General features: G+C 40.4%; 1 protein-coding gene across 4 annotated transcripts; it reads left to right on the top strand.

Moving 5' to 3' along the window:
* Positions 1 to 234: 234 nt before the first annotated feature.
* st3gal5 (ST3 beta-galactoside alpha-2,3-sialyltransferase 5) lies at positions 235 to 10,836 on the top strand. Of its 4 annotated transcripts, XR_003880627.1 has the most exons (8): positions 237 to 564; positions 6,277 to 6,381; positions 6,743 to 6,866; positions 7,527 to 7,858; positions 8,465 to 8,651; positions 8,842 to 9,000; positions 9,446 to 10,360; positions 10,406 to 10,836. XR_003880627.1 is itself a non-coding variant. In XM_029771562.1 (7 exons), the coding sequence occupies exons 2-7, from the start codon at positions 6,287 to 6,289 to the stop codon at positions 9,496 to 9,498; spliced, it is 969 nt and encodes a 322-aa protein (XP_029627422.1). In that variant the 5' UTR covers positions 235 to 564; positions 6,277 to 6,286; the 3' UTR covers positions 9,499 to 10,836. The 4 variants fall into 4 exon arrangements, 3 of the variants coding, with proteins under 3 accessions (XP_029627422.1, XP_029627420.1, XP_029627421.1); XM_029771562.1 differs by having other exon boundaries at positions 235 to 564; positions 8,842 to 9,019; positions 9,446 to 10,836; XM_029771560.1 differs by having other exon boundaries at positions 9,446 to 10,836.
* Positions 10,837 to 12,759: the final 1,923 nt, after the last annotated feature.

Raw genomic sequence — 12,759 nt, 5'->3', positions numbered from 1 at the left:
TTTAGGACCTTGTGCGTGGTTAAGGTTGTTATTATAATTATTAGGTTATTATTATGGCTGTGGCTATTATATGTAATTCTGTGAAAGTGAGTACATCCACTGACCATCCACTCTGGGTCACTGAGGTATAATAAGAAGCTATGGGTGGTCTTTTAATTTGAAGGATAGGTCACATACCGGAAGCAATTATGACTCTGTTCGCGCTCATTGGTTATTCTGATTAGTACGACTTCCCTTGGCTGTCACTAGTTATCACAGCTACAAAGTCGCTATATTGGCTGTCGTAAAAATGTATGAAAACCCTGCTTTTTGGGGTAAATTTACGGTTAGGCATAATGCTAGCAGTGTGATTTGGCTTATCTTTAAAACCAGGTTTTAAGAAGATACATTGTAGAAATAGACGGGGTTTAGTCATAATTATGACTTTGTGGCTACTAGTGACAACCACGTCCCTTACATGATTATCAACGTTACTGTAGCTGGCTACATCAAATAAAATATCGTCAGATAACGCGAACATTCATTATACTGTCAAGATGACTGCTTATAAACGTCCGCCGATGGGTAAGTAGTTACAGTAGCTGGCTAAATAACCAACGTTCGCTTGCTGGTGATAGTATGATAAAAGCTTGCTAGCGCGTAACCGTTTGTGTCAAAATAACACGTTGCCCTGGATTTTTGACTTTTTCGATTCCTATGTAACGTTAAATACGTGATCTTCCCAGACATATCTTTAGGGCGTTATCTTTAGGGCGTTATCTTTAGGGCGTTAACGTTAGCTATCTATCTATGGGCTTTAGTAGCTAGTCAACTGTCAAGCCATAGGGTAAATCCATTGGAATTCAATTGTTTTTTGACATAACATTTATGTCATTTAGCAGACGCTCTTATCCAGAGCGACTTACAAATCGGTGCATTCACCTTATGATATCCAGTGGAACAACCACTTTACAATAGTACATCTATATATATATTTTTTTGGGGGGGGGGGTAGAAGGATTACTTTATCCTATCCCAGGTATTCCTTAAAGAGGTGGGGTTTCAAGTGTCTCCGGAAGGTGGAGATTGACTCCGCTGTCCTGGCGACATCGTGCCAAAACATTCAGGACTGGTTAAAGGTGCTCTGTTGACTTATTTTGCATACACCGCTATACCATGAGACATCCATGTCTACTTCATCACTGGAAAATATAGCTAAACGGTTGGGTTTGCTATCACTAAAAAGCTTACAACTGGGTTGTCTAACGATTTAGAAAAACATTTAAATAAATACAAATTTAAACCTTTAACGTCTAAAAACACACTCTTATTTGTTTATATAATCGTATGTTTAAGCCAGGAACTCGGAAAAAACAAGCTCAGACTGGGGGAAAATCGTTTTGAATGGTCATCCGACTTGAAAATCCAACTCGGAACCCGAGGCATCTTTCTAGATCTCCGATTTTCCGACCTGACGATCACTGACGTCATGTTTTTCCCCCAAATTCAGTTATTGAAAGCACTTGACCCTACTTTACATCGCTACAGTCCAAACACGAAGAGCCCTGAACCCTCATCCCCAGAATAACGTTTTATATCGTCACAACCGAGTGTACCTCAAATGTCGCTCACCCAAGCGAGGGAGAGTGATGATCAGAGAGGCAACGTCCTTGGTGGAAGTCTTGAAGTTGAGTTTAAAAACAACCAACCTAAAGCTATAAATATACCTAGCAGCCTTGCACCCTTGTCAGGTGGCTAGCTACAGTTACTCATAGCTGGCTAGCTTGTTTTATAGCTTGGTGATTTATTCCAATACATTTCAGAACCCCCCACCCCCCAAATATGCTTATGAAGCTAGTAACGTTTTTATAGGCCCCTCACTACGAGACTACGCCCATTTCGCATTTACCAACGCTAAAATCAATGATATATTGACCCTTTTCCCGTACACGACAGATGTGCGCGACTCATGGTGGCAGTAAGAAGGCCATCGCCATCTGCGCCCATTAAACATAACTTTAATCTAGACTTGTGTTACTTTTAAACACAACTTTTTGGGGGTTCTCTTATGCTTACAATGATGTTGTGATTCTTTCTTGAACAGTTGCTAAGGTATTTGGTTGTGCTCTTTGCAAAATAACTTTTGGATGCAGAAGTTGTTAGCTAGATGCTAACACTCATTGATATAGGCTGTAGTAAAAGCTATACCAAGAGTCATTTTGCTGGTTGAGGTTGAAGTGTTTTTAAAAGTATAATGCAGTTGATTTGCGATGATGACACAAACATTATATTAAGCAGGACATTCATACGAGCCTTAAAATCCAATTATAATCCAAAAGTGGTGTGAAATGCAGGCATAAGCAACATGTAAATAGAGGCTTTTTTGTTGTTGCTGGTGTTCTATAAGAACTATTGTTCTCCCATCAACTTGCGCATAGCCCTCGTGCTGCAATGTTTGTAAACACAGAAAGGGGTTTATATATATGTTTTAGCAAGCTTGAGTCATTTTGTTCTCACATGCCGAAAATGCAGCTATGTTGATTTAAATTGGACATGTTTGCATTGAATTTTGGGTCATATCAACCCCACAATTGATGAAAGTTCTTCACTCGCTTCCTCAAATTAAATCGAGGGCAGAGGGGGCAACGTTTGTGAATTGGACATCCACTTATGATGGCAATCCAACTGCATCCATTTTCGATGGGGATTCCCCCGGGGAAAAGTGTGTAAAGGAAGTAAAATGAACGTGTTTGGACTGCATCTGAGGTTTTTGTGTCGTTCCCACCATCAGTTGAGACAACATGCTACTGAATACAGGAGAGCGAAGGTTACGTATGTGAGCTATTGGATCACTCCAATATGTAGATCAAGAACACTACAGTTACTCATAGCTGGCTAGCTTGTTTTATAGCTTGGTGATTTATTCCAATACATTTCAGAACCCCCCACCCCCTGCCTAACCTGCCTAAATGACTACAGACCCGTAGCACTCACGTCCGTAGCCATGAAATGCTTTGAAAGGCTGGTAATGGCTCACATTAACACCATTATCCCATTAACTCACAACAATTTGCATACCGCTCAAACAGATCCACAGACGATGCAATCTCTATTTATTTTTTTTTAATGATTTTTCAACGCCGATACCGATTATTGGAGGACCAAAAAAAGCCGATGGCGATTTTATTATTTTTAAAAATGTATTTATTTATTTAATTTTGTTTATTTTTTTTATTTTTTAAAATGTATTTCATTTTTTACATATATATATATATATATATATATATATATATATATATATAATATTTATTATTATTATTATTATTATTATTATTTATTTTTTTGTAATAATGACAATTACAACAATACTGAATGAACACTTATTTTAACTTAATATAAAACATCAATAAAATCAAGTTAGCCTCAAATAAATAATGGAACATGTTCAATTTGGTTTAAATAATGCAAAAACAAAGTGTTGGAGAAGTAAAAGTGCAATATGTGCCATGTAAGAAAGCTAACGTTTAAGTTACTTGCTCAGAACATGAGAACATATGAAAGCTGGTGGTTCCTTTTAACATGAGTCTTCAATATTCCCAGGTAAGAAGTTTTAGGTTGTAGTTATTATAGGACTATTTCTCTCTATACGATTTGTATTTCATATACCTTTGACTATTGGATGTTCTTATAGGCACTTTAGTATTGCCAGTGTAACAGTATAGCTTCCGTCCCTCTCCTCGCTCCTACCTGGGCTCGAACCAGGAACACATCGACAACAGCCACCCTCAAAGCAGCGTTACCCATTCAGAGCAAGGGGAACAACTACTCCAAGTCTCAGAGCGAGTGACGTTTGAAACGCTATTAGCGTGCACCCCGCTAACTAGCCAGCCATTTCACATCGGTTACACCAGCCTAATCTTGGGAGTTAATAGGCTTGAAGTCATAAACAGCACAATGCTTGAAGCACAGCGAAGAGCTGCTGGCAAAACGCACGAAAGTGCTGTTTGAATGAATGCTTACGAGCCTGCTGCTGCCTACCACCGCTCAGTCAGACTGCTCTATCAAATCATAGATTTAATTATAATATAATAAACAAATAGAAATACGAGCCTTAGGTCATTAATATGCTTGAATCCGAAAACAAAACGTTTTTCCTTTCAGTGAAATACGGAACCGTTCCGTATTTTATCTAACGGGTGGCATCCCTAAGTCTAAATATTCCTGTTACATTGCACAACCTTCAATGTTTTGTCATAATTACGTAAAATTCTGGCAAAATTAGTTCGCAACGAGCCAGGCGGCCCAACTGTTGCATATACCCTGACTCTGCGTGCAATGAACGCAAGAGAAGTAACACCATTTCATCTGGTTAATATTGCCTCATCCCCCGTTTGGCGAAGTCGGCTGTCTTTGTTAGAAAGAAATAGTCTTCACAGTTTGCAACGAGCCAGGCCGCCCAAACTGCTGCATATACCCTGACTCTGTTGCAAGAGAAGTGACACATTTTCCCTAGTTATAAGAAATTCATGTTAGCAGGCAATATTAACTAAATATGCAGGTTTAAAAATATATACTTGTGTATTGATTTTAAGAAAGGCATTGATGTTTATGGTTAGGTACATTGGTGCAACAACAGTGCTTTTTTCGCGAATGCGCTTGTTAAATCATCACCCGTTTGGAGAAGTAGGCTGTGATTCGATGATAAATGAACACGCACCGCACTGATTATATGAAACGCAGGACCAGCTAGATAAACTAGTAATATCATCAACCATGTGTAGTTAACTAGTGATTATGTTAAGATTGATTGTTTTTTATAAGATAAGTTTAATGCTAGCTAGCAACCTACCTTGGCTCCTTGCTGCACTCGCGTAACAGGTAGTCAAGCCTGCCACGCAGTCTCCTCGTGGAGTGCAATGTAATCGGCCATAATCGGAGTCCAAAAATGCTGATTACCGACTGTTATGAAAACTGGGATTAATCGGTCGACCTCTATTATGGATCCACATTAGTCACTACCAAGGCACCGGCTACTCTTCCTGGTATTTCTTATGGATCCCCGTTAGTTCTGCCGAGGCAGCAGCTACTCTTCCTGGTATTTCTTATGGATCCCCGTTAGTTCTGCCGAGGCAGCAGCTACTCTTCCTTGTTTATTATGGATCCCCATTAGTTCTGCCAAGGCAGCAGCTACTCTTCCTGGGGTCCAAACACATTAAGAGTCTGAATACTTTCCGAATGCACTGTACACTCTAACATAGAGCTCTTACCAAGTGAATCCTCTCTGTAATGAGCCGTGAAAAGGCAGAGGTGGAAGGAGTGCGGCACTTAGCCGCAGCACTACCCGGTACACAGGACTAATCTGAAATTCTTACTTGGAATGTATCCTGCCGAATGGAAGGATACCATGTTGGAGTGATTCAATATAGTGTCATTTCAATCATATAAATATAATTCATAGAATGGACTTATCCCTTCAGACCACTGCAATTTAGCTGGTACACCATTGACATTGAATGGACAGTTTTACTTGTAATCGCTAGCATAAAGATGGCCGCTGGTCCACCCACTGTCGAATGTAAACTTAAATGGTCTATTCTATATTCTATTATCTATATTTCAATATTTTTCCTATGGAGTATTGACAGTATAATTTAAAACAGATGTTCCCATTCAAGTCAACATTCTCTTATGTGTGGACCTCCAACCATCTTTGTGGTACCATTTGAAAGTAGACATTTGTTTTTCAATTGTATTCCCATTTTAGTACATTTTATCAGCCAAAACATGACACCCACCCTGTATTCAAGAGGATGTTGTGTCTCAACCGACGGCAGGCACAACACAAAACCTCAGCTGATTTAAAATAGGGTTTAAGCTACAGCATATGCGAATATGAAAAAAAATCTATGTTTATGCATTTTTTTTATATAAAAAAAACAAACATTTTTATATATTCAAAAATATATATTATAAAATAGTTGGATAAGCCTGTTTTGTAAACTTTTAAATGATAGAAATCTGAACCGTTTTTTTTTTTCCAGTGATAGACATGTCAGATGGTATGGTGGGGTATGCAAAATAGGTCAACTTTGAACACCTTTATCTCTTGAATGTTTTTGCATTGAGGTCCAGAGTCACTTTCTGAGCACTTCTACAATGGGCAAATGTGTATGGAAGCTTTCGTTCAAATTCAAAGGGATGCTTTCAAAAAGTGATTGAATTCAAATGGATTTACCCCATACACATACTGTTTTGCTTGGCTGTGCTGAATTACCTTTGACCTGCCACTGGGTGTAGGAACTGTCCCATGAGGAACAGGCTAATAAGCGCTAAGGACAGAGGGAAGGACATTAACTTCCTCAACAACAAGATGAGGATTTCAAAGCGCTGTGGCTCCAACAGGTACATATTATTAGCTAGTTCACCCTATTTATTAATAATCAGTAGCTAAATGAAGACACGATTGAAACCCTGTTTTACAGAGTTCCAACTGCCTGCTTGATTACTCATTCAGTTTTTACTCAGTTATTATTAGGCTACTCCAGGTGCTTGCATGTCCCTGTGGCAGGAATGAGCTCATGGGCATTTCATCATGCGGCCACAAATTTGTTTAGAAATACTAGCTTAATTTCCTTACCTGGCTCAGAAGCACACTGTACATAACTTGTCCTGGAGGCATTACGTCATGATCATGTATGATATTATATATAAAGAAGCATTGTTCTTGATGGATAGTGTAACAGTGAACATATTATTCTTGCAGACGTTTGTTGTTGCCCTTGATGGTCCTTGGGTTGATGATCTTACTGGCAGTTGTAACCCTTAATTGGTTTGATACTGACTCACAGAAGCTTTTGGCATGGCATGTGGAGCCCAGCCACCAAAAGGTAAGGCTCTTCATCTATGTTTGTAACCGTTCAGCGTTGACTTTAGTTTTTTTTAATTTAACTAGGCAAGTCATTTAAGAACAAATTCTTATTTACAACGACGCCTAACTCGGCCAAACCCGGACGACGCTGGGCCAATTGTTTGCCGCCCAATGGGACTCCCAATCACGTCCGGATGTGATACGAACCAGGGACTGTAATGACGCCTCTTGCACTGACATGCAGTGCCCTAGACCACTGCGCCACTTCAGGAGCCCCAAATTAAAGGGGCAATCTGCTGTTCAAACAATAACAACACAGGGATGGGGCTGGAGAAATGTAACCACCCTCAAATTCATAGACAGGCTATGGGTGCAAGGACTAACCATTCATGTTGTTAAAATTATAGTTTTAACCATGTTTTGAGGCTATACTGTATTTGTTTACAATTACATTGTTTATAAAGAATGGAGTAAAACAAGCTTATATTTTGAGTTCTGATGGGGTGTATAGTACAGTTGAGCTAAGCTCATGAGGCATTTATAAGTTATATTCTTCAAGAATCAATGTGTTGTTATCATGAATTGAAATGTCCAAAAATGGATTTACCAACTGTAGATAGCTTCTTTTAATGTGTTTATTTATAGTGGTGCATTTGATACAATTATATGATCTTTCCAGCTTGTGCACTCTTTTGTACGGGGTGTTCTTTCCAACAAGTGCAGACCAGCCTTTGCCAGAAAGGGAGTAGAAGCAAGGCTCCAGATTTCTGGTCATGTGACTGATCCTTTCCTGTGGCGGGACACACTGCTGACTCCAGAGATGTTCAAGTACCCCCCACCATTCGGGTTCCGTGACATGCATGGCAAACTAAAGGATGTCCTCAACCTCCTCCCTGCTCAACCAGAGCAGCTGAAGAAAGAGTGCAGACGCTGTGTGGTCATGGGAAATGGAGGAATCCTCCGTGGTCTTGAGCTGGGCACCCTGCTTGACCAGTTTGATGTTGTCATTAGGTGAGACTACACCTGCTTTGTGTACCTGGATTTTCAAATGGCTCATCTCTAGACCAGGCAGTAAATTCACCTTTGACCAGCAATTTATTGTCACTTTATTGGTCAAATGCATACAAGGTCCAACCGAAATATGACTTCCGCTTTTAACCCAACCCCTCCGTAAGACACACATACACACACGTACATATACAGGCTTTGGAGAGGTGTGGAGGGCTGCCACACTAGGCACCCAGGGAGCAGTTGTTGTGGGGGGTTAAGTGCTTTGCTCAAGGGCACAATGGTGGGAAATGGCATCTAGCATTTGATACCAGTAACCCTCAGGTTGCCAGCTCACTTCCCGGTAGATTTTCCGCTTTGGACCCAGAATTCGAACTGGCAACCCTCTGGTTGCTGGCTCGCCTCTCTAACCGTCAGGTTACCTGCCGCCCCCTGCCGCTTATCAACAGGATGAGACTTTCTGTGGAACAGAAGTCATCACTATAATGGTAACATTTCTAAGTAAGAAGGGTAGAACTGTTATAGTATATCATTGTTGATTCATCCAAAGAGTGAATGGTTACATGAGTAGACCTGTGTCACGTTGACATTCTGTTCACTGCGCTACAGGCTAAATAGTGGTCCTTTGAGGAACTACAGTAAAGACGTGGGGAACCGGACCTCCGTCCGGATGAGCTACCCAGAGGGAAGCCCCAAGGTCTGGGAAGATGTGGACCCTGAGCTGCAGTTTGTGGCGGTGGTCTACAAGGCTGTAGACTTCAAGTGGATCAAAGCAATGATCAACAGACAGAGAGTTGTGAGTTGCAAAGCCCACCACCAGAAACATGAACAAAATATTAATTTAAAGAAAAAGAAAATGAAATCAGGTAATGTCAGCCTAGTTGTTGAAATTTTAATAAGGAGCACAGACATGGCTGAGCGATTTGAAATGCAAATTCAGACACTGCCTACTACTTTACCTGACATTAGACTTGTTTTTGTTTCAGTCCCTTTGGGACTGGCTGTTTTTCTGGCAGAAGGTGCCAGAGAAGATTCCAGTAGACTTATCAAAGTTCCGTTTGTTGAATCTGGAGATCATCAGGCAGATGGCGATGGACCTGTTAGCCTACCCCTCCCCACAGCAACGCCTCTGGGGCTGGGACCAGGTCAGACAACCTTTCACCAGTTAAGCAGCACACATTACACCATTACACTGAAGACTTACAAAACATTTTCATACCCTAACTAAACTGAAATTAAAGGAACAATAATAAAAAAAGCTTTGATGTATAGACATAATGGGCCGTTTTGGAAGAGTTCTCTACTAGTCGGACATTTTATGCACATAAACATTCTACCAACTGGGATGATCATCTTTGCCATCCCCTGGAAAGATAAAGGAGACTCAATATTGACTGTTCAAATTGTGGGTGTAAAAAATGTGTCAATGCCTTTTCTGTAAACTGATTGTTCTGCTAGCAACCAGCAGCAATCTTTACCTGGAGCACATGTTTCTTTGGCCCAAGAGAGGGCCGTGCCTGTTTTCAAATACATTTTGTATTCACTGTCCTCTATACCTTGTTGACATTGTTTGCTCTCCTCTTTGTGCAGAACGTGCCCACCATGGGCATCTCAGCCCTCAACCTGGCCACCTACCTGTGTGACGAGGTCAGCCTAGCAGGCTTTGGTTACAACCTCAGCCGGAAGGAGATGCCCCTGCATTACTATGACAATATACCCATGACAGCTATGCTGGAGCAGAACATGCACAACGTGGAACGTGAGAGTGCTCTCCTCCAGAGCCTGGTGAGGGAAGGCACTGTATCAGACCTCACAGGGGGCCTGCACTGCACCTTCTGCCCCAGCTGAAAGAGACTGATCTGGGCCTACAGCGCAGCTAGCGACACACCAACGATCTACCTTCCACTGACTTATCATTCCAAAACTTTTCACCCTGAGAACAGCATTCTGATTTAATTCCATGGAATTCAAAAAGTTGATTGAGTCTATGGATCTGGGGACTTGACTGCAAACTCTTCTATGTCCTAGTGCATGCCAGCATATTGAATCTGCATGGACTAGATGTGCCGACATGATGGGGAACAGTGAAGCTGTACACTTCTCCCCTGCGCAGTTGAAAACGACAAGGCTAAAGATGTACTAGTACAGCTTTTACAAATCCCTCTATAAGGGAAGTATTATCACTGCTAAACTTAAATGTTATTTGTATTTATTAAGAGCTAATGGATAATTACTTAATTAAATCTTAGCATAAAGTTGATGCTAAAATGTGTACAAACATTATCATAAATATTGTGAAGAATGAACAGATTGACTAACAGATAATTAACATTACCTTTATGCTTTCGATTTTAAGTTGAGTGTTCAGTTTGTCTACGAGATGTCTGAACATGTTTGTGTTTTTACATTTTTTTAATGTAATTATTAGATTGTTTTTATTATAATAATGTATGTTCTCAGTGCTTGACTTGGACTGAGATGGGAGCCAGTACTAATTATATTTAGGTACAGGAGCTCTACAATACTTTTCAAGATAATATTCTATAAGAGGTACAGGAGCTCTACAATACTTTTCAAGATAATATTCTATAAGAGGTACAGGAGCTCTACAATACTTTTCAAGATAATATTCTATAAGAGGAACAGGAGCTCTACAATACTTTTCAAGATAATATTCTATAAGAGGAACAGGAGCTCTACAATACTTTTCAAGATAATATTCTATAAGAGGAACAGGAGCTCTACAATACTTTTCAAGATAATATTCTATAAGAGGAACAGGAGCTCAAGCAGTAGAAAATTTGAGGCGCTGGCACTTGGCTCCGGTTAGCTCGTGCCCAAATCAAGCACTGTTTGTTCTGTCGTTACAACATGACTTTGCTTGATAATTTTGATTTAAAATTATTGAATGTTTTTTGTTTTTTAATGTCGCCATAATTGGCCTGGTTGTCAGTAAAGAAAAAAGATTTGGACTTACAGTATGAATGACTGACATTTTATTTTTGTGTCAAATTGCCAGTTGGCAACCCATCCCTTACAGGATTAATTGAGACACAAACAAACATTACGATAATTCAGTAATAATTATTCTGGTGTTCCATAAAGACTGAAAAATAAATCGATAGTAAATAAGGTTTTCCAAGCAATAAACAAACAGGGCTCCCAAGTGGCGCAGCGGTCTAAGGCATTGCATCTCAGTGCTAGAGGCGTCACTACAGATCCTGGTTCAATTCCAGGCTGTATCACAACCGGCCGTGATTGGGAGTCCCATAGGGTGGCACACAATTGGCCCAGTGTCGTCCAGGTTAGGGTTTGGCAGGGGTAGGCTGTCATCGTAAATAAGAATGCGTTCTTAACTGACTTGCCTAGTTAAATAGAACAGAATTATATCCCTAAAGCAGGGAAAATAAGACAAATAAATAATGATAAATCCAGAAAAATGTAAAGAAAGGCCTTTGAACCCAGTCTGGCACAAAGAGAAGATTGAAATGGGAGGCAGGCCTACACACAACCTGTATGTGCTATTTGCTAAATATTTATATCATTTAATTATCGGTTACTGTTTTTCTTTTATTCCAGGCTTTATCAAAAAATTCCACAAATGGAAATACACAATGGACAGTTTCTCCTCATGGCTCAGCCACATAATGCCAGGGTATATCTGGTGGGTTTTCTCCTCATACGCAGAGACAATATCCCTGATCTTACCTGTTTCAAAACGCAGAGTCAATATCCCTGATCTTACCTGTTTCAATACGCAGAGGCAATAGCCCTGATCTTACCTGTTTCAATACGCAGAGGCAATATCCCTGATCTTACCTGTTTCAATACGCAGAGGCAATATCCCTGATCTTACATAGCGATCTCTTGCTTTTCGGGAGGTTGTACATTATATTTCTCACACACAAATTCCCCATTAATGAAAGGGTTTATGATTAATCTCCTCCACTTATTTATTTTCATATTGCATCATTTGTTTTTTAATAGCGTCTATGTCTCACTTCATTTGGTTTTCGTACAACTGTTCACAGTCAGACTGTTGGAAAATGTCAGACATTTCAGTTGCCCAGGCTCCCCCTATGGAGAGATCCTATTGAAAAACGCTGCTGGCTATTCTGGCAATTGGCATGTCCAATAGTCTATTCCAAAGTCTCACCATTCACGCCTTCCATCTCACCTCACAGTCCATGTCCCAGTTATTTCCAGTATAGGTGCAAACTTGTGGATACCTAAAACAAATAAGTACTGCTCTGTTATGGACATGTTTGTTTTTGAGATACCTCTTAGCACCCCACACTCCTGCTGAATAGCCCAGAACAGGACACACTCCTGCTGAATAGCCCAGAACAGGACACACTCCTGCTGAATAGCCCAGAACAGGACACACTCCTGCTGAATAGCTCAGAACAGGACACACTCCTGCTGAATAGCTCAGAACAGGACACACTCCTGCTGAATAGCTCAGAACAGGACACACTCCTGCTGAATAGCTCAGAACAGGACACACTCCTGCTGAATAGCTCAGAACAGGACACACGCATGTCTGATACAGTTTGGAATACGTAGCATAACCAACATTGAGTGTTTTTGTTTTTCCTAGAACTCCCCCAAGAGCTCTACTTGCTGAGTCGGCCCGGGCAGATGTGCCATATAGAAAGGTCATATGTTCATCAAAATAAAGACCCAAATATTTATAATTGCTAGTAACCTTGCATTTCTTCACCAAAACACACCCGAAAAACACTTCTCTTGGTACCCGGTTTTCTAAAATGCAATATCTGTTTGTTTTTCTGATTGATCATGCGTCGCCATCTTTTGCACCAATTGACTGTACATAATAACATTTTCTGCAGGTCTTGTTCAGTTTCTGCCATTAAAATAATATCAGCATATAAGAGGATACT

The sequence above is a fragment of the Salmo trutta genome, chromosome 13, assembly GCF_901001165.1.
Source record: "Salmo trutta chromosome 13, fSalTru1.1, whole genome shotgun sequence".
Lineage (NCBI taxonomy): Eukaryota > Metazoa > Chordata > Actinopteri > Salmoniformes > Salmonidae > Salmo > Salmo trutta.
This window is presented reverse-complemented; position numbering and strand designations above follow the sequence as displayed.

What these genes read in the sequence shown, in the direction of transcription:
- st3gal5 (XM_029771560.1), top strand. Translation starts at nt 6,287, where the DNA reads ATGAGGAACAGGCTAATAAGCGCTAAGGACAGAGGGAAGGACATTAAC. An exon ending in CAGTTTGATGTTGTCATTAG is followed by an intron (nt 7,859 to 8,464) that starts GTGAGACTACAC and finishes ACTGCGCTACAG; the next exon opens with GCTAAATAGTGGTCCTTTGA. An exon ending in TGATCAACAGACAGAGAGTT is followed by an intron (nt 8,652 to 8,841) that starts GTGAGTTGCAAA and finishes TTTTTGTTTCAG; the next exon opens with TCCCTTTGGGACTGGCTGTT.